Genomic DNA, 22,947 nt, shown 5'->3' with positions numbered 1-22,947 from the left:
TTGAGCTAAGACATTTTATGCCAAGTCACAGTCCAGGGCCGAATTTTATGGTTGAATTATGAACCTCAAAAATATGGGCTTATAATGGAAATCCTGACAGACCCTAGTAGATGCTCCTATAATATCTTGAATTTGATTTAGGAGTGGTTTTCAATAATGCTTTCCCAAGCCGGTCTGTTGAGGACTGCTAGGAAAAAGCTAATGTTTTTTGGGGCTTTTTTTCCACCTCCCAGTGCAGCTCAGTGAGAATGTCGGTATGTTCAGGCAGAGCCAGCTTTCAGGGTTTGTGTAGCCTGAGGCTGTCACAACCCCAATATCAGAGACCCCATAAATGTCAGTGCTAAGTGAACCTTTCATTTAACAAAACAATAAATTATCTATCACTGTGCCATAAAGTGGTGATTTCTGTGGCTTTGCAAAGGCTGATGTGATTTGTAAATGGCTGAAAAATCTGTCTCTCAAAAGAGAAGAGGAAGCTTACATAATCCAGGAGTCAGACCAGAGCTGGAGAAAGGATGACTTCTACCCTCTACAAAACCTCTCTAGGTCACTGACAAGCTGAAGCAAGTTACCATCCCTGCTCACAGGATCTTACATAGTATGGAAGGGTACAGCTCACTAATGCATTAAGTACCACACTTCAGAAGAGAAATCCAACCCCACTTGTGTTGGTAGTTTCAACCTTAGCTTTGTCCTCCAGTACCTGCTTTGTCCCAGATTCCCTGCATGTCCTTGTCATCACCCACACCCTTCACATTTATCCCCCTGTAAATTAAGCTGTCAGAACACTTGCCTACGCTTAGCGTTAGCCTACGCTTGGCTTCCAGGCAGCTCAGTCAGTGGAGAGAGAGAGAGTCACCTTCCAAGGTTGAGTCATTCCACACAGCTCTGGAGCTAACAACCAAACACATATACACACAGACACTAAAGACCACACACAACTCAGATACTATCACCCTGAGGTTATCAGGGCATGCAGAAGAGCCTTAGAGAATCAGAGGTTGGAGCAAAAGTCAGAGCAAAAGTATTTCTCGAATTTTTTATTAACACACTCTTCCATTTTTGTTCCTCGCATTTTAAAGCAATCTTCCAGATTCAAATATACATCCCTCATAAACTAGAACAGCACATGGGGTTTGCAGTCATTAGTTAGCTGGTATTCAAACCTCCAACACCTAATGCATTATTATGACATATATGAGGAAACTGAGGTGGGTGGCAGGCATGATTGCTTCTGATCTCTTTCGGAGCAGTGAATGGGTACCAGCTAGAGGGAGCCAAGCAGCCAGAGAATAAAGGAAAAATGACAACACTGAAGAGCAAGCAACAGGCAACACAGAAAACACTGTAAAAGTAGGAGAAAGAAGTAAAGAAAGCAAAGGACAAAATTACAGAGAAAGAAAAAGCCTAAATTTGGAGAGCAAAGAAACAAGGGAGCAAGGGAAAAATAACCCTTAAACCTTGTTTAACTTTCAAGTTCATTAATTTTAACAAGTTCATTTATTTTAATGCTTTTCACAGGAAACTTCTTCCATGGATGCACAGGTTTAATAGAAAAGATAAAGAAGCTACTAAACCAGTTCAGTACTCCAGACTGGTAAAGAAAGGGAAGAAACTCCTTGAAAGCCTCCATAGGCTTTTATATAGGTACATAACTATGCAGGAAAAAGTGGAATAACATGCCCTCAAAAGAAACATGCAAAGTGCAGAGATGCTGCAAATATTTTTAATAGGATCCAAATCCTTATTTAGTTTGAGAATTATTTCCAGCCACAGCAACTAACAGTGAAGGAAAGAGCTGCCAGGCTCTGATCCTCAGAACTCAGTGCACCCATGTTCATCTGAGTGTGGCAGATGACACTCAGCAGCCAAAGTCCAAACATTTGCATCCTGCCCTGCATTTGATGAAAAACCCAAAACCACCTTACTATTTGAAAGGATCAGAAGAAACTTCTCCAGCACCTCAGAGAAGCCCAAGATGGTCCAGTTAACCACAGCAGGAAAGAAACCTGTCCCTTCCACCCCTTATAAGCTAGGATGTCAAATTCTGAAAAAAAACACCAGAATTTTGTTGCAAGGTATTGTCAAATTAATAATAAGGTATCAACACAGGCTGGGGGATGAAGGCATTGGCAGCAGCCCTGCAGAAAAGGACCTGGAAACACTGGTGGGTGAGAAGCTGGACATGCTCCAGCAATGTGCACTCACAAGGAAGAAAGACAGACAGACATATCCTGGGCTGCATCAAAAGAATTCTGCCCAGCAAGTTGAGGGGGGGATTCTCCTTCTCTATTCTGTTCTCATGAGACCCCACCTACAGTGCTGTGTGTAGTTCTGGAGCCCCAAACACAGAAGGGTCATGGAGCAGAGCTGTGGAAGCAGGTCCAGAGGTGGGCCACAAAAATGATCAGAGGGCTGGAGCACCTCTGCTATGGGGACAGGCTGAGAGAGTTGGGGTTGTTCAGCCTGGAAAAGAGAAGGCTCCAAGAATACCTTATAGCAGCCCTTCAGTACTTAAAGAAGGACCATAAGAAAGATGGGGACAAACTTTTCAGCAGTCTGTTGCAACAGGACAAGGAGTAAACACGACAAGGTAAACTAAAAGAGGGCAGAGTTAGACTAGATATATGGAAGAAATTGTTTACAATGAGGGTGGTGAAACACTGGAATGAGTTGTCCAGAGGCAGCTGGCCCATCCCAGGAAATATTCAAGGTCAGGTTTGATGGGGCTCTGAGCAACCTGATGAAGACCTTGCACATTTCAGGGGGACTGGTCTAGATGACCTTTAAAGGCCCCTTCATATTCAAATTATTTTATGATTTTAAGTTTGTGTGAACATTTGCAGCCCAGGAAGCTGCCCAGCAAGGCACCAAGTCCCTGGGTATGGGTAAGGTGGGGTAATTCCCCTCTGAGACTCAATGGCACACACTTTCAGTGAAGGCTCTCCAGCAACAGCAGAAATAGAGTCCATTTTGACCTGTCATCTGTGGCTTTACAAGCTTTCCAGCAAGATGACAAAAATAAGCATGATGACTAGGAATAAGAAAAGAAAAGTGCAGAGAGGTATTCAGGAGAGTAAAATTATATTTCCCTGTCCTGGTTTGGGCCAGGATAAAGGTGATTTTCTGTTTTGTACTTTTACTTTTAGCTAAGTCTCTTGTAAGTAGTTGCACTTGCTGAAATTAACAGCAAGTTTCTCAGACAGTGTGTGCTTCTAGGATTGATAACACTTGATGTTTATAGTTACTGCTAGAGACTGGTGTGCAGAGCCAAGGACACTGCTCAGCTCTGAGGAAAACATTTTACCCTCCAGAAGGAGTAGAGATCCCACCTGAGCCCTCCTTTAGGGAGGAACGGACAAGATAGATGCCAGAATTGACCAAACAGAGTATTCCATCCCGTATACGTCACACTCAGTATAAATTTGAGACATCATGAGGGCCAAGCCGGATTTCCGGATTTCCTGATTTCCTGCTTCCCTTCCTTCACTCGGCATCCTGGAAGGATCCCGTCCGTTTGTTTGCCTGTGGTCCTGATCCGTGCCAGCCCATATCTGTGTGTTCCTGCCTCCAGTTCCCGACTGCTGCCGACTCCAGGAGTCCAGCCTGGACTTTCCCAGGGCTGCCCTGCAGCCTCGGTGGTGACGTGAGAGTTACTGGGGGAGAGGGGGGAGGAATGTGGTATCCATTTTCCTGTATATTTGTATATATTTAGTAATTTTACCTATTTATCATTACTGTTTCATTAAAGTTGTGTAGTTTAGTTTCCAACCCATAAGTCTCTCTCCCTTATTCTCTCTCCTTTCTCTATCAAGGAGAGAGAGATTAATAGAGAGCGTCTGTTATTTGGTTTAATCGCCGGGCCAGTGTTAAACCGTGACATTCCCCCACCTATTTTGATTTTGCTTCTCCATTGTTTCAATGGGGCCTTGTTTCAACTATGGCTTTAATTTCATAGTCCTTGGTTAAGATCCTACTCTTCTATACACTACACTTCCTAATAGAGCAGCCCCATTAGTAAACTACATTTATGCTAATGAACTTGCTTGCAATGATAATTATCACAGCCCTTAGCCCTGGTTCTTGCCAGTGTGAGCACGTCAGGAGGGGTTGGTATAGCATTATAATTATACAATTAGCCTTGTCATGGCAAGGAGCTCTGGGAATAGAGACATCTTGAAGCTTAAAATGTGGACAGCTGATAGATGACTGTCATTAAGTGCCTTTGTTCACTCCATGATGGAATAGGCATTGAGCTGTAGGGCAGGTTGCTTTAATGAAAAAGAAAGACCTTGAACCACAGCCACTATCCTCCACCTCTTCCCAATCTGTCCAGTCACCCCCCCACTCCTCCCAGTATACACAGCTTCTCTCATCCCAGCTGCACCAGAATAATAAAAAATGTCTCTAACAAATCACTCCTAATCCATCAAGTGTCAGTGCAGGAGAAAGGCTCTCCACCTGACAGTGAAACCAAGGGGATCTCACTTGCCTTTGGCTCTCCCAGTCGGAGCCTCCCTTGCTCCAGACATGAGGAGCACAGGCTGAAACCCATTTAATTTAGCATGTGAGGTGAGTGCTGTACCAGCTTCTAGGTCAGCTTCTCAACTGCATAAATCAACATAGATCCTTTGAATTTCACATAGTCTGTGAATTTACATCCAGTTGAGAGGCACTGCCCTGGGCAGTAATAAAACACACCTTTCTAAAAACCCTGGCACAGAGCAAGGCTCTAGGAGGAGACAGTGGACAGGCTCTCCTTTTTGCCAAGAGAATCACAGAAGGGCAGTGAGCCCTGTAAGGTGAACCAGCTAAAAAAGGAGATAACAGGGTGCAGAAAGAAGCAGTAGGAAGGCTTTGCAAGAGCCTTGGGCTTGATGGCTCCTGGAGACTCCCAGCTGCAGATCTACACTGCTGGCACAGTATCCTTAGAGTGAGCAGTGGTTGCAAGTGTGATAGGATAACACTCCACAGAACCAAAGAGATGCATCTGCTTCATTAACATTTGATCCTCATGTTCCTCTCTCTTTTTTTTTTTTTTTTATCGAGTGCTCGCAAACGTTTTCCTGCATACCTGGATAACTGATGCTGAGCAGGGCTTTAGTTAAGGTAATTTCAGAATTCTTTTGGAATGAAAAGGTATAAAAAGTAATCCCCTGAAATACTTGATTTTTCCTTCCATGACATTCCACTGTATCAACCTGCTTCTGCTTCCCTGGTTAGTATTCTGAGGGTTTGTGAATAAATTATTATAGTTCAGAATGCAAAAAACAGGTTTGGCAGCCCCTGGGAGATACGGGGCAGACCAGAACGGCGCACTGGCTAAGACCCAGAAGAGCTGAGCTCTCTTCCACAGGCTAAGTGATCGCAGACAAGCTGCTCTGTTTTAGAAAGAGATTGATTCTTTTCTGACTCTTCCTCTGTCTTGTCTTCTTCAGGGCAGGAAAAATTCCTCTGCATTTAAACACTGCTCAGCAAAATCAGTGCAGATGTAACACAGATCAACAGCAGCAGAGTGAAACCGTGATTGTACCAGAAAAAAAAAATAAAACAGTAGATGGAGCTTCCTGGGTTGAACTGCTGTGTTGAAATTAGCAAGTGTTGTCTGCAAAGTTACAGAAGCAAAAATGTGTTTCTATATGCCCTTGAGAGAGACTGAGCCTAGCACAGCAAAAATAATTCCATGGGACTCAGGCTAATTTTTCCCCTAGAGTAACAGTGAGAGAATATGGCTTCAGATATCTTATAGCTAACCTCAGCCAGACAGAGTGTTAACCATCTCTTTCTAACTAGAAACCTCAAGATGTTTTCTCTCTTCTTAAAATGATTTCTGTAAGAATACAATAAACCTCCCCATCTCCAAATTGACAGGGAGTGTGTTTGGACAGCTCTTGCTGGGAGAAATAATATCAAACACATTGAAATAACAGTGCATACAGTATCTTTTGTTGTTGCTGTTAATTCTTCCTGATTTACATGGATCTGTCATGTGCTGACAAGGATGTAACTCACTGAGAATTCATTTCTAGGCTCATGCTAACCTTACAAAATTTAATTCCCAATCCATTTCTCAAGTAGTCAACACTATGGATGTTCAAGAAGCCCTATGCTGTCTTTCCATTATCACTCTTGATCCTGCCCTAGGAAGTATCTTGACATGTGAGCCTAGTTTACTGCTTTACTGGACATTAATCTCTACATAAAATTGCTGAGTTGAACTCAGAGCTGAAAGGTTTAACATTCAGTCCCCAAGTGAGTCACTACACATAGAAGTGAGACACAAGGAGATGCCTTGAGTATGTGCAAAGCAGAACGGAAGAAACCTGCTCAACATATCTGCTGTCTAATAACCTTGTTTTATGCAGAATGTTTGGGGGCTACTCTATTTTTATAACTTTCATCAATAAAATAAGAAGCTAAAGCTTCTGGAAAGAGAACACAATGATATAACAGTCGGAAGAAATTCAACACAATCTGTATAAGCAAAAAGAAACAGCATCCAAGGTTTTTTTTTCAATTGGCAGCAGATAACACTTAATAACTGCCCTATCATCAACCTTCAGAAATGAACTTCTGAGCCATATGCAGGCTGGCAACCAGGCATAGGGCCTAACTAGTTCTTTGCATCTAGTTGTACAGAAGTAGAGACATATGGAAATGAACAGCCTGGCAGAACAACTGAACTCTGAAGCAATGACTTCGATAAATAAATGCCTGCACATTGGCAGATGGAGAAAAGCGCAGCAGGGAGGAACTTTATTGCAGCAGCAACTTGATTTTAAACAATTCCTAAAATCAGCCTGAACTTCAGAAGAGAGGCATTTCCAATTCCCTTAGCACTCTTCTTGTTGGGGAAAATTCTCTCCATAAAAAAGAGGGAAGGTGAGGGCAGAAAGATGTATCTAACAAAACATACCAGAGGCTGTTTCAGGGAGCACAGAATAGGACTGGGAGGCCACTGCTCATTTTGCCTTTTATTACATTGCTGATCATGTTTAATAGTTTTCAAAAAAACCATGACCAGTCATTCCCAAAAGTCTCAAAAAATCAAGACTGTGGAGAAAATGTGAAGAGACATTGCCAAGCAGTGGGACAGAGCCTGAAATGTGAGCACAGGGGATGCAGGTCCATGGGATACACAGACCTTTCCTGCAGTGAACGGAAACTTCTTGTGCCTGGTGCCATAGCCACCTTCTGCATCCATTCCTCTGGAGACCTCAGTTATTCGTAGGAAAATTGTGTCTTTCCTATTTGAAGGCTGCAGACTGATGATGATGCCTAGCCACTGCTATATGTGTCAGATGAATGGAAAACAAGTATTACTACTCCTCTGTTTTTAGCAGGGAACTAAAACATTTGCTCCACTTTTTGGGATGAGTGGACTACTCATCTGGTGAGCTCTAAGTTTCTTCTTTTTACCAGTTCTGAAACATTTTCCTGTGTGTCTCTTCTAACACCAATCAACACTACAATCTTAGAGACAGCAAAGATATAGATGTTCATGTATACCATCACATTGCAATACAGAAAATTCTGTGAAGCAGTGGCATTACTATTTTACATGATGTAGGTGTGCACAGCCTCATCTCCTTCTGCCTCTTTCCTCTCTTCACTGATAGCCCCCTATCTAATAAATCAGATATGTCTTCTTATGTGTAGATGCAGCCTGATGGGGAAGGTTTTTAGTGCACTACTGTGATTCAAGGTCTCCAAAGACAAGAAGAAATCAAGACACTTTAATTCTTTGGAGTCTACTTCTGCAATAAGACTATGCCACACTGACATACAAGCATCCCCTACTAAATACCACTGTTATGCACACAAAAGCAACAAACTGCATCCTTGTCAGATATGCACTGATTCTCTTCATTTCCAGTTAAGAAGCCCTGTAGAAAAAATAAGAGAAGGGAAAGAGACTCATGGAGGAACTGAGGAGAAAACATTCCAAGTACTGCACTTTTTTGAGAAAACGGTCACTTGCTGATGTCTCCTTTGTGGGTAGCCAAGTGGATGAGATTTGAGGCTGTAATGTTAGGCAAGGGCAAAATTAATTTCAAGATTATTGTGATGCAGATGAAGATGAATTTCATTGAGCTTCAATAAACTAACTAAACTTCACTAAACTTTCCCTCAATAAAAGGCCACCTTTTGTTATAAAGACACTTCCTTTCTCCTCCTGACACTTCACCAGTTAATATCACTCATATGACCTCATTTCTTTGCACTGCTGGGCTACCCAGCACCTCAGAACTCAAATATCTGTAATAGCTCATCTTCTCCTCCCACACCACACACTGATCAAGAGAACCAGCAGGCAATGATTCTTAAATGAGTGTACCTAAATCCAATCCCCATCATGTGCTAAAACCATTCACAATGGAAATCAGTTTAGAACCTGTTTCACTTTGGTAAGAATCACCACGGGAAAACCAGGACCTGCCTCCCACAGACCTTTCCATGGATCTGTCAGCTCCTCTACTGTAGATCAGACTATTTGCTTCACTAGATCAGCTGCCCACATAAAGTCCATAGCAAAGTAAGTACAGCTATTAGTACAATGAGTCAATGGCCATATGCACACACACAGTGAAAATAAACACGGTTTATCTTTTCACACATGCCACTGTATAAATATTTTGTAACAAATAATAACAGCCACTATCAATCAATAGTGGAGAACAGATGGGAAGGAGGCTGTGTTGAGAGAAAGGATGCAAACAGGAATATGTATTTCCTCCCACACCTTTCCTGGTCTGATAACAGCCTTAAATAAACCCTTGCAAAGCTCTCAATGCAGGAAATCCTATCAGTGTGTTTCAATATTCTGTGCCACTCTGGCTGCTTTATCACCACAGCACAGCAGAATCACAGACATGAACATGTCTACAACATGCTGCAACATCAGAACATGGACTTGGGATTCCCCCCACCTCTTGTCTTGGTCAAACCCTATCCTGTCACCTTCAGGAGCATTGGACAAAGATCTGATCTGGGAAAGAAACTGATGTCTATTATCATAGAATCATAGAATTGACTGGGTTGGAAGGGACCTCAGAGATCATCGAGTCCAACCCTTGAACCACCGTTGCGGTTGCTAGACCATGGCACTGAGTGCCACATCCAGTCTCTTTTTAAATATCTCCAGGGACGGAGAATCCACTACTTCCCTGGGCAGCCCATTCCAATGCCTGATCACCCTCTCCATATAGAAATTCTTTCTAATATCCAACCTAAACCTCCCCTGGCACAACTTAAGACCATGCCCTCTTGTCTTGTTGAAAGTCGTTTGGGAAAAGAGCCCAACCCCCACCTGGCTACAACTTCCTTTCAGTTAGTTGTAATGAACCTCAAACTCCTCTCCTCAAGAAAAACTTAGGGCTAGCTGAATATTTCAGTTTTCTTACTTTTGTAAGAAATTATTTTATATATGAGTTTTTAAAGCAGTTCATGTTCACTTGATGGCTGCCCTTTGCTGCAGCAAAACAACTGCTGAATCTCCAGGCTTCTCTCAATTGCTAAAAGTTTAACATTACCTCTTGAATCAACATTTCATAATACATCTTGTAGACAATTCATGTAAGGTTGCAGATTTAATTTAAACAGGCAGCCTGTGTGCTATATTTATATGGAACAAGGATTTTCATCAAAATAATCTAAAAATTTTAAGTAATTGCTAAATAAAAAGTGGGTTCCTGATTTTCATTCATAGTAACATCATTGTACACAACTGTGGTTTCGAAAGCTTTTAAAATGGATAAAACTTAGGCAGCCTGCAATCCCAAATCTCATTACTCTTGGCAACTGATAACCAACACTGAATACCTAAACATGCCTATAACACAGGTAAAACACTGTGCATTACATTAGGGCTATGTTTATGACCTACACTCTGTTTCACCTCAGCAGAAGTGCTGTCTGCCTCTGAAGGATAATGGCTAAATCCCCACAGGAAGGCAGAGAGTACCACGGCAGCCAAGTGGGATCCAGCCCTTGAGATTTCCCATTCTGTAGGGAAGAGCAATATTCCTCTCCAGCCTCAGCTGCTGTGATAGGCCTTAAGCACAGCAGAACGGCAGTGAATCCCCAAGGAGTGATGTGAAGTGAATGTTTATCTTCTTTGGCAGTGTGGGGGGCAGACAACTGATGGCATATCAGAATTTAACTGGCAATACAGATACAGAGAGGTTGAAAACTACCATCAGGTGAAATCAGTATCTAAAAATAATGGACAGTAGAAGAGGTTGAAAAATAACTCTGTGGCCTCAAATGTCACACCAGGGGCTTCTTCTCTCATTTCTTGCCTATGTCCCCTTGGAAAGACCCCTCATTAACACTGACTTTGAAAGACAGACAAGAAAAACACTTCCATTTACATATTAACAAGTAATCTCTAATAATGTTAGCAGCCACAATAGTTTGTATTTCAAGAACTACCCAACCTGCTTGAAAGCATATCCATGCTTAACAAAAAAAGATAAAAATCAGATCATAAACAAAACCACAAGATCCAAACAATTTTCAAGGTACCTTTTTTTTTGCATGTCATGTCTTAGTTAAGAAAACGACAGAAAAAGAACAGCACGATCTACATACCTTAGCTATTTGGACACACCAGTTAAGCAGAAGCTGGGAACCAATATTATCCTTATGTTCATGAACATAATCCAAGAGGCAGCCATGAGGCATCAGCTGAGTGACGAGTTGAATGGTCGGGCTCAGACAGACACCCAGGAGTCTCACCAGGTGGGGGTGGTCCATGCTGGCCATGATAAGAGCTTCCTGTAACAACAAGTGACCCAGTTACTCCATTGTGCTTAGAGACACTGTGCATAGGAGACCTTTCATTTCCCAAAGAGCATGGCCCCCAAGTACCATGAATTCCTCAGCTGGCAATGCAGTGCTAGGCATGCCTAGGCAAAATCCAGTCTGATGTCATGTACTTGATGTAATGAGCCCCAAGCAATGGGTCAGACTATCTGAATCCCATCTGAAAGAAATTCTGCACTGCCCTCTATTTCCCTGTGCTCTTACTGCCACAGAATCAAAGATGCAAATGGTACACTTGACTGCTTAAATGTCTCATTGTTCTTGTTTTACTTCTCTACAGTTTATTTCCCAATTTGTGGTCAATCCACTGGGCATCAGATTTTTTTATGCAAGAAAACTATGCCACTCCTGTATGGTTAGATGGTCAGTTAGGCCTCATTTGGCGAGATATTTGATTAACCTGCACTAAAATGCCTTCCTGGAAAAGGGATTTTATGTTTGGTATTTTACAGGTTTAAGCACATAAATTTTATATTTTGATTGAAGCTTTCCTGAAGTTCAGCCTATCATAAAGGGTTGAGAAAAGGGAGGTTTAGTGTGGGCCTTTCAAATGTATCTGATGCCCTAGTGAAAGTCAGCAGATTTGTTACACCATTAGGATGTGATCGTGCTACTTTCTCCATGATGGTTGTACAGCAATAACCTAAACCAGTGGTGGAGATGGTTCAGTAGCAGCCCAGCTGCCGAAAGAGTCCTGCCTGATTCCTGCTGATGTCACAAGTAGACCACTACAAAAAAGCAGCAGTTTTCTAAACCTGAGCCTCTTAGCTCAGCTCCTGATTCTTCCAAAGAAGAATGGTTCATCTACCAATAGATGCTGGGTGAGTTACTCAGTTTTTTCCATGGCTCACCATCCCACACAATAAACAGAAGACAATACTCCTTTCTTCTGTTTATACTTTATCTTTCCCAGTTCATAAGTTTTCAGAGGTTTTCTGCTGGCTGCCTAGGTTGTCCAATACCAAGGACCAGAAGGACTTAATCTTGGCTACACTATTCAGCCCTGAAGTTCACATCACTGCCAAGTACCACAGGAGCTCCTTATAAAAAACCCTACATACCAGTTCTTACAGGTAATGCTGCTATCACCAGCCACTGCCATTAAAAAAAAAGAAAGGGTGAAAGCTTTACCCTTCTCATTCACTAAGCTGAGTCCTCTGTTTCAAGATGATTTCATCATGGCAATTGAACAATGAAGAGAGAGAGAAAACTGTGGCTTTGTAAAGCTATTTTAGTTCTATTTCTTTCTTTCTCCAAAAACCTATATGACATCTTTCTGACAACTTAAAGAATAACAGTAATAATAGTGCCAAAGAAAGAAAGACAGAAGAAAAGGATGAGAAAAATTTGGCATCAGAGGAACCTATCATGTACTCCCTCCAAACTCATGAAAGTTTCTTTTCCATTCCCTGTATTAAGGCAAAAAGAAAAAAAAAAAAGTCCTGGCAAGAAGGCTGAGTTTGTATTAAAGGAAATTGCACATTATAACACAAAGATTATTTGAAACAAAATTGCAGAGTATTTGCATAATAGTTCTTGCTCTTTCTTTCCCTCTCTTGGTTTTTTTTGTTTTGTTAAAATGAAAAGATTAGCAAGACACTAATTGTAGGCTTTTTCACCCCCCCAACAAAAAAAAGAGCAGATGGCCTCCATCAAGAGAAGCATCTTCTTCCTTTTTTCCTAAATGTATGTGAAAAAATAAAATAAATACATTAATAAATAGGGACTATGTGATGGAATGATTGGCAAGGAGCTCTGAGGAGGATTCCAGTGTAGCAAATTAGAAAAAGAATCCTAATTTCAGTAGTTTTGCTCACATTAAAATTGATACAGTTCTGTCTCACTCATCTGGTATATATGGGGTCTCCTGGAAACAATTTTAGTCTGCTATCACTAGAAAATGCCACTGAAGGTCACCAGAATAAATACCTATTGACATCTGCATTACCCAGTTTCAGAGCACAAAATTCCTCTGCTTCACTTTGTCTTTCTACCCCATTCATTTTTCTCCTGTAGATGCCGGGGATAGTACTTGTTTCCCTCTCTCTCTTCGTGTGAGAGTCTCTCCAGAAACTTGGAGCAAGAGTACATTTCTTTCCAATGAGAGACGATTAGAATATAGACAATATATTAATTTTGCTCACCAAGGGACCAGATGGCAAGATTTGAAGCATGTGCTCCATTGGTCTCCAGCTACATGCCATCTACAAGTCTAGGCAGAATCCAAAGGAAAGACACTTCTGTACAATAATAAAAGCAAGCAGTGCCATCTGTCTTATTCTCATATTACAGGAAAGCACATATTCTTCCCATTGTTTTGGGCAATGGCTTCAGAAAAAAAAAAAAAGTTATTAATAAAATATTATGGACTGCTCTGTAACGAATTGAGACACATAACATAGAGCAGGGAAACCTTCATTATAGAATTAATCCACTAATGAATACTAATTTAGTATGAATCGTGATTTCACATAGTAACTCTCATTAGTAAAAGTATTGTTATTTTTATTGAACTAGTATCTATGGGAGAACTAAATTCAGGTTACATCTACACCAGCACAGCACAAGTGCAAAGTAAAGGAGATTGCAATTGTTTTGCTGGGGTCTAATTAGACAAAACAGATAAACAATAGATACATTATGACTTAGTGGCATTTTAAATATCTGTGCAGCAAATAAGGAATAGATTCTACCTTTTAAAATCTGCTTGGACACAGAAGACCCTCAAGCTACAATCTCTGTGGCACTCAGGCACTCTGCAGCCTGGTTCCCAATTAAATTCTCAAAAACATTTAATCAAGTAAGGCACCTAAACTCACAGACTTGGCTGTCTGACACTGGGATCTTTCAAAATGAGCCTCTGCAATTTTCCACTTTTTGGTAGCCTTATGTCTGCAGCTCTTGTCTCTACACTCAATTGGCACAACTACACAAATGATTTTTAAATTTTCCCTATTCTAATTTAATGGAAAGGAAACCAAGGTACAGAAAAACACAGCCTACTATCCACACACACACCTAAAGTTCAGTGATGAAGTGGGAACTAAGCCCCAGGTCAATGTCTTTCAAAACATTTGTCTGGAGGTTGAAATAAAACAGAAGAGGAGGGGAGAGAAATGATTAAGCTACAGTGCTCTGTCTTTCACCCAGGAGGCTGCACGTGTACCACCACGTGCTTACACTGGCATCTGAGAAAGGGTGACAATTTTGAAAGGCTTCTGTTTGACACCGGGCACCTTCCTTCACCAATCTGCAGAAGCAAGAAGCATTATCACAAGAGTAACTCCCCAGCTAAACTGAATCTCTTCCTGGAGTTTGTTAATGCTACTGTTGCTTCCAAGGTATTAATTATCACAGCAGTGCCTGGCAGCCACAGACAGGACAGGTACATGGCAGCCAACATAGACACAGGTAGCAGTGTTAGAGCTCAGCTTGCCCTTATCTCACCATGATATATTTCACAGCCTACAGAGAGACCTGGCTGGCTGAGGCTGGCGTGCTACAAGATCTCAAAAAACTAACTCTGTAAGCATGTTCTGTTCACACAGTGCCTGCAATGCTCATATAGTTGAGGCTGGTCAAGAAAGACCTCACTGCAGAAAGCATCTGATCCCACAGGCAGCTAGACAAGGACATTGCTGTGTCCTCTCAGCCTCATCACAGAAAAAACCAGCAAGTGACCTTAATTGAGCTGTGTTTAACTGAGCATCGTACTTCTCATATGTGAAACTTTGTATAAAGAAACCAGATCACATTAAACTCAAGAAGTGAGCCCATGTGAACCTCTTGTGAGGTTCAGAAAGGCTAAGTGCAAGGTCCTGCACCTGGGCAAATTCTGCTATCAATGTAGGCTGGGGGATGAAGAGACTGAAAGCAGCCCTGTGGAAAAGGACTTGAGGGCACTGGTGGGTGAAAAGCTGAAGCTGACCTGGCACCTCTGCTATGAGGACAGGCTGAGAGAGTTGGGGTTGTTCAGCCTGGAAAAGAGAAGGCTCCAAGAACACCTTATAATAACACCTTCTAGCAGCCCTTCAGTACTTAAAGAAGGACCATAAGAAAGATGGGGACAAACTTTTCAGCAGTCTGTTGCAACAGGACAAGGAGTAAACAGGACAAGGTAAACTGAAAGAGGGTAGAGTTAGACTAGATATATGGAAGAAATTGTTTACAATGAGGGTGGTGAAACACTGGAATGAGTTGTCCAGAGGCAGATGGCCCATCCCAGGAAATATTCAAGGTCAGGTTTGATGGGGCTCTGAGCAACCTGATCCAGATGAAGATGTCCCTGCACATTTCAGGGGGATTGGACTAAATGAAGTCTAAAGGCCCCTTCCAAACCATGTGTATTTAGTAATGCAATAGCACACCAAAGAAGAGGGGTGTCACCAATCCTGTGTCTCTGGTTTTTGTCAGTACAGCTATGTCAATAGGCATCTGAGGAGGTGCAATTACCTATCTACAGGGAGATGCCAGAACAAGCCCTCAGAGCACCTGACATTAAAGTGTCCAAACATGCTTAGGCAGAGAGAGTTTATTTGAGGCACAAGATTTGGTCATCACTGTAACAATGTAACACAGAGAGATATCCAGGCTAAGAACACTTGTGAACAAGCTGATGAACAAGCCACCCATTTCTAACAGGTCAATTAATTCACCTTTGGTCCTTAGAGGGTTTTGGAAAACCCACCTAAAATTGTTTCCTCTCTCCATAGTCTGCAGCCATGTCTGGAATACCTCTAATTTGATTGCTCTTTCTCAAAAGTAACCCAATGTCCAACTAAAGTGAGATTTTCATTTCAGCTTTCTGGAATGATGAAAAAAAAAAAACCCAAACAAACAGTTTTCAAGACTGTGAGAAGAAAGGTTTTCCACAGTTCCCTGAGTAACACCTACAGCCCATCTTATAAGATGGTATTTAGGTTCCCCTTTCCTGCTTTTATGTGTAATTGCTAATGAGTACAACTGATAACTGGATGTAAATATTAGCCACCACGCTGGTCCCTAAGGAGGATCCTTTGACACCTTCTCCAACCATTTAGCTTACAAACCAGCAAGGTGCATGAGCCACTTGCAATACACCAATACCATGCTTCTGTCCATGGGGAAGATTTATCCACATGTCCTCATTAATTAGTACACCAGCCAAACACATGGTCAATCATCCCTGGCCAGACTGTATCAGAGATACCAAAGATGTCAAACAGACAACACAGGGGTCCTGGAACAGGTCAGAGCTGACAGTGGGCCATCACCCTGCCCAGTCCAAAGTGTGTTCTAAAGGAAATCTGAATGGTCAAGAACTGGTCTCAGAAGTGGTCAAGAGATTTTCCCACAGCTGCTTATGGAGACTCAAACATGTAACTGGCTGCACCATTAAGAGTCCCATACAGACGACTAAGGCAATGCTTGATAGCCTCATCTGCTGGTTGCTGAGGGCTTCACCTACCCAGAGAATTAGCATTTGAAGAAACATTTATTATGCTCTAGTATCAGATTTAAGTATCTGGCTGAGGGGAAAATATACTTGTGTCCCAGAGCTGCATCCTGATCTGCTGCCCCAATTCAGCAAGCACGGGGTAGATTTTACTGCTTCATTTAAACCAGATGAACATCTGCACCTGATAAAAGAGTTCAGTAAGCAGGGACAAAGTGAAAAATCTCTGGTTTCCTAACCTTCTGTTTCTAACCTGTTTTCACCATAAATTGCATTCAAACAAAACAGAGCAAAAGAAGCCAGAAAAGTACAATCCACCTGTTTTTTCCTCATCACTATCAAGTAAATAAATGTACTTAAAAGCTGACTTTATACCATGCTGTGCATTTTTCTGAAAGCCCAAGCTGCGCTCTGGTAATAGGAGAGATACTGGAGTGAATACACTGCTTTTTACATTAATTTTGCAATGCTTCTAATGACTGGGTCTGGAATGCACATCTGACCCGCTTCAGGGAAGATTCAATTACAGTCCAACACATTTTCAATGCCTTTTGTCTGTCTGCTAGGTCTTAAAAAGTTTTTAGGTTATAGCAAACTTAACCTATGCAGTCTGCCCTTCAGCTGAGAGGTAGCACAACCTCTTAAAAACATCCATGCCACTCACATGAACAATCACTTTTTCTCTGCAGAATCACTGATTTTGGCTGGCACAGGATGATACAAGAGCTGTAAATCAAGACCCTGTTAGTAAGGGTGTGTAAAGAGCTGTTAGAGTTTTGCACTAACCAGTCTCCTAGAAACTGCCCCCATGCTTCTTTTGCTTTAGAAATCCATGTTAAGGAAGCTATACATGAATAGAGAAGATAACAGCATGGGTCCTGTTAACATGTGTTTTCTCAGAGCCAAGAAAAATGCTTAGGACTAAAGAGATGACAGGTTTGAGAAGGGTGGTTATGGCCTTTGTGGAGACGTAGCTAAAACATAGGAAGTTCCATTTAAATGTAAGAAAAAATTTCCTTTACTCTGAGGGTGACAGGGAATAGGCTGCCCAGGGAGATTGTGGGGTCACCTCCTCCAGAGATATTAAAAACTTGCCTGTGTAATGTGCTATAGGTGATCCTGCTTTAGTGGGAGTTGGACTAGATGATTCCTAGAGGTCCCGTCCAACTCTGACAGTTTTGTGATTCTGTAGATCTGAGCCTTTTCTAGTCCAGTTTCCAATAAGAAGCTTAACCAGAGGTCCCTTGGGTGATAAGTAGAATAACTGCATGCTTAGACCAGAGAACAAGTATGCCTCACCATTAAATGCTGAGATTGATTTACTCATTCAGAAAGGTCTGAAAGTCTAGGTGCCAACTGTGCCACTACACCCAAAATTTTCTTGGTCAAAAATTAAGAAAAAAATAAATATATAAATATCACAATGGGGTCTAATGGCCCATCACAAATATGATGGAAACACAACATAAGTAAGTACTGCTCACCTGTTTCCAGACTAGTGTCCTTAGTGAAGATGATTTTGGGTGAGTGTTCAACCCTGCATCCAGGCTGCAGCTTGGTGAGGAGTGAGGCATGGTATAGCACTAGAGCAATGTGCACTCCAGCACCCAAAAGCAGAGCTGATCTGCAGCTGAGGTATTGCTAAAGAGGCAAACAGCCTTTTCTAGGGGTGGTATGTGTCTATAACATGCTGCATTTCTCAGAGCAGGCATGCCAACTGAGACTCCTTTGCTTGTCACAGCACTCAGACACAGCAGAGAGGGAACATAGTCATAGTGACTCAACAAAGCAGAGGCACAGCCTGCATTGTTGACACTGAATTCAAATGCCTGTGATTGCCCCATGCAATTCAAATGCAGAGAGGGATGCCCCACTTTCCTCCAAACATTGATTGAAACTAAAATGAGTGGTTCAGGGAATTTGAAAGCTCTCCCTCTCAAAGCTGATGCTTGCAGACTGCTGGTTTAAATATTCCATGCCCACCTGAGAGAAGCATGCAAGAATAGACACCTTCATCTAGTTATAGAAGCAAATTTGTCTGTTTGCCTTTCTGAAAATTAAAGAAAAACGAAAGAAGTAGCATTGTGGTCCTTGGCCTACAAACATGGAGGGGATGGGCAACCATGCTGACTCCATCAGGACTCAAATGCTTAGAGATCAGCACACACCTAAGTGTTTGAAGGAGTAGGAGATACATTTTGTGGAACACACATACCATATGCTTCTTACTTCCCCCTGCTGACTTTGTACCAATTAAGTCTCTCAGTTCCTCAGTTGTGTTAGACAGCTGAGCAGGAATCTCAAATCTTATGGTAAAGACCTCCAGTGCACAACAAGCTAAGTGAAGATTTTCTGTCAAACATCCAGTCAAGGGACAACTCCCACCAGCCTTTCTCTGAACCTTGCCTGAAAACAGATTCTACTGATCATGAAGTAAAATCTACCCCATTTTCTGTTCACTTCTATGCATAAATGGCCAAAAGTTCAGTACTGAAGCAACCAGAACCATTTCCACTGAATGCACTTTCAAGAAGGAACAGTGAGTTTCAGACTGGCCATTCTCCCTTGCAGATGGGGTGTAAGTGGTTTAACAGTGTGCACATTGCTTTGTATAGATAACACATCATTTTGACAAATGCTTTACTTATAGTATGTGACACACACCATTATGTGTGTCAAAAGTGATTTGTTTCTTACAATTTTTGATGCAACTAGCAACAATTCTTGATGGTTTTAAGTGTCTAAAAAAGCAATCATTTCTGCATTATTTGAACAGGAGGGAAAACAGACCTTACCACTGACCATCTTATAAACATTTCAGCCTTAGCTGCTGATTCCTTTAGAAAGAAGGGAGTTATTGCTTTGATTTTTGATTTAAGATGGGTGATGGCAAGGTCTCAAGAATGAGTGATAGAGGGGAGGGAAAAAAAATTAAGTTCTCACTCCTTTTTGAAGAGTCTTAGAGCATTTCTTTGAAATTTTTTGGTATAGCTGAAAAGCTTGACTTTACAATCACACTCAAGCTACTTCCTCCTTCAGGATCAATTTAAAGGGGCAGCATCACACTGAAACCTAATTTCATCAAGTGTACTATGAACATTAAGAGTTGTTTTAATCAAAGACACTCAGGTATTTTATCTCCCACAACTGAGAATTTAAACTGGACCACTCATTTCATGTTTCCCTCACCTGTATTCAGTTGCACAAGAGCATCACACTCAGACTCCAGTATGGCAAAGGGATGATGATATTTAAACAAAAAGGTTGCATTAGACTCCGTGGTTCCCTGTTAGGTTTTACTGTTTTTTCTGACCAAGCTGGCAGCAGTGACCCACAAAGGCATCGAAAGCTTCGAGGCATTTTCTGTGTTACAGAGTTTTCTTCCTTTCAGTGTTACTCTACCCACTAATTTCTTCTGAGTTTCCTCAGCTCTTCTTCCGCCCTTCTCTGCTTTCTTTGTTCTTTGGTGCCCTACCCTTCTCACAGAGACAAAATTAAAAACCTCTTTTAAAAAACACTGTAGAGCAAACCACTGCCACGGGCAACATCCACACACTCCCAGCCCACCTCAGGCTGCTGCCAGGCTGGAACCTCCACCTGCACCCAGCCACCCGGTCCTTACCCTGGCACATCCCAGCTTTGGGACAATCCTGGAAGAGCAGGAACCAGGAGCAGAGGGGTAATGGCAGGGCAGCGATGGGGGGGTGCTGCAGGGGAGGCCCTTAGGAAGGGTCTGGGGCTGCCCCACACCGGTCAGAGCTGGTTCCGGTCAGGCCCAGCTGCCACAGCAGCCACTGGTGGGGACAGCACTGGTTACTGCTGGGCCAGGGAAAGGGGTGGAGAGGAGGGGGGGGGATGCCCATAAATATTTTAATGTGGTTGCTTTGTTTTGTTTTCTAATACCAAATCAGCTATTTAATATTAATTGGTAATAAATTAAATTCCTCACGTTGGGTCTGGTTTGCCTGTGACAGTAATTGGGTGCGGAGGGCAAGCCAGCAGCTGGGAGGAGACGTGGCTGCAAGCCAGGATGGCTTTTCCACTCCCTTCCCCAGCCATCCATGGGATGATGCCCACCCAGGTCAGTAACCTGGCTCTGAAAAGCTGATGGAATTCAGAAGTCAAAGCAAAGGGGAGCAAAGGTAGCTCACATCCCTGGCCTGCCTATGGATATGATTCAGGGCAAAGGGGTTTTTATAAACCTTAAGACTGGCAGTCCTCTTACGCTCTAACCATAATGTTTCACATTCCTCCCAAAAATTTCACAAGTTTTGAATATGTTCTATGTCAGAGTAATGCAGTTAGACAGGACTGGAGAGAGACTTTTAGCTGGAGAGGGACTTCTTGCAAGGGAATGGAGTGATGGGATAAAGGGGAATGCTTTTAAACTGGGGGACATTTATCTAGAGACATTAGGAAGAAATTCTTCACTGTGAGGGTGTTGAGACACTGGCACAGGTGCCCAGAGAAACTGTGGCTGCCCCATTCCTGGAAAATTCAAGACCAGGTTGGATGGGGCTTGGAGCAACCTGGTCCATGGCAGGGGGATTGGATATAGACGACCTCTAAGGTCCCTTACAACTCAAACCAGTCTGTGATTCTATGCATGCACACACAAATATAATAATAATGAATTTCTTTTATGTTGATAAAACCTTGACATTTGCAATAACATCAAATACTGTGTCAGATGTTCAATGCATGACTATATTCAGATCCAGACTTCTCTCAGGGGGAGCCAAGCAACTCTAAGGACAAACCTACATGAATGAGTGGTCAAATGTCTGTTACACAAGCCTTGGTCAAATCAGTCAATAAAACTGTATTTTTAAATTTGTGTTTGTAGCTGTGTAGGCATTCACATAAAGACAAGATCTTACTTTAGTGTATAGAAGCCAAGAACATAAATGTATGGGCAAACACCTCTTAAGCTTGCAGCACCACAGGAGGGAATGCCTATTTTATAATCAGTCTGTAATTTGAGAGTGGTATGAACATGGCAAGATAATAATTTACATTACATTTTCATCATAGGAACATTTAACTATGCTAGCATGGTGGCATGGTATCAAAGATCCAGAATTTCCAAAGAACTATTCAGCAAAAAAGTCAAAACCCAAATATTCTAGCATTTCCTACAGCAAACTGTGACAAGGCTGACTGGGGTAAATCTGCTTTTCCACAGCCAGTCATACCTTGCAGCTATCCAGGAAAGAAAGCAGAAAAGGCTCTTTCTAAGTGACACTGCTCCCAAGGGAAACTTCAGGCGAAGGAAGCACAATTAGAAAACGTGGAACCCCAAGTTATGGTCACTGTGCCAAAGTCAGTGCCCAGGGACATATTCACTGCAGCTTTAGGGATGTGCCATACAAAGACCAGGCTTGCTTTCAGATGTGAAGCACAGTCAATTTGCACCCTGATTACAACTCAGTAACCCTATCCATACTGCAGAGAGTTTTAACAGCTAGCACCTATTTTGCATCTTACTGTGAAGCTCAGTAGTCAAGAAGCTGACACATAATAAAAAGCAGGGAAAAGTATCCATAGCTGTTACACCACCAGCCCTTCTAACAAACACACTTATCTATGTGGGATGACTTTTGAAAAACAGAAGCAGAGTTACATATAATTAGTCCATCCTATCTATTCCTAGCTGCACGCATTTAGAGTTTCATTTTTAAGAAGCTGTTTTTTGCAGGTGTGTGGACTATCATGGTGTGACATTTTACTGGGATCAAAGAAAATTCTGTGTCTCTGAGAGGCATCTAGCTGAGGAGCTCACTGGAATTTATCTCCCACTCAAAAGCTTCCACAGAAACTCCTCCTTTTAGTTCCAACAAGGTAATATATTTTAACATGAATAACTTTTTCACTATTTTGTCAAGAACACATTTCACCAAGGAAACTCACTCTCTTTCCTCATTTCAAATGCCATTTCTTGCCAAACACTAAAACAACTTTTCAGAGGACTTGTACTTTTAGCAGGTCATTCTAGCCACCAATGTAAATCAACACTGCTCTAGTTAAAAAGAATATTTGCTTGGCTTCAGAAAACACACGAGAGCTGAATTCTCATTTTATATAGATATACAAATCATCCCACTGAACTCCACCAAAGAGCACTTCCTAGCTAGCAAAAGCCTTCAACACAGGAGAATGTTTTCAAGTAGATTCAGCCTGGGGGTTGTCTACCCATGGACATTACCTCCACTCAATAAACTGAAGCCTGGGGAATTGCCTGTAGCTACTCCCTGTTCCATGTGCCCCTCCTTTATTGAAGTCTCACTGTTCCATCAGACAAACTGTTCTCTGTCACTCAGCCATTTCCTACCTTGCATTGATACTGCTCAATATCACAGGATTTACCTTTGCAAGTCAATCAGTGAAGGCCTTTGAAGCTAGTATTAAGCAAAACAGCTAGAAATTGTCTATATAGCTCAAAAATCTACATAATTATTTTCTTAGGCATTTTTATATCATTTGTCATGTAAAGCATTAAGATAACAGGGCTTGGTCTATCCAAAAACTAATTGGATTTTGTACAATGCACATTTGTCTATTCAAGTAAAACCCTGCTATTCTATATAAAGCAGAAACTTTCAGGATACAATTGCCATCACCTTGTAAGTAAATAAGAGGAAAGAATACCTATTTTCTCTCTTCTGTTTCTACTTTCTGTAACACAC

At 41.9% G+C, this 22,947-nt stretch overlaps 1 protein-coding gene across 3 annotated transcripts in view; it reads right to left on the bottom strand.

The window, feature by feature from the left end:
• ERBB4 (erb-b2 receptor tyrosine kinase 4) overlaps positions 1-22,947 on the bottom strand; it is a 629,260-nt gene that overhangs the window by 93,931 nt on the left and 512,382 nt on the right. For all 3 annotated transcript variants that reach the window (XM_030453944.1, XM_030453945.1, XM_030453946.1), the window contains exon 20: positions 10,594-10,779. In XM_030453944.1, coding sequence (XP_030309804.1) covers positions 10,594-10,779 — 186 coding nt within the window. The remainder of the gene's footprint in view (positions 1-10,593; positions 10,780-22,947) is intronic.

This window comes from Calypte anna, chromosome 7 (genome assembly GCF_003957555.1).
Source record: "Calypte anna isolate BGI_N300 chromosome 7, bCalAnn1_v1.p, whole genome shotgun sequence".
Taxonomy (NCBI): Eukaryota; Metazoa; Chordata; class Aves; order Apodiformes; family Trochilidae; genus Calypte; species Calypte anna.
The sequence above is the reverse complement of the archived record's forward strand: the minus strand, read 5'-3'. Positions and strand labels throughout refer to the sequence as shown.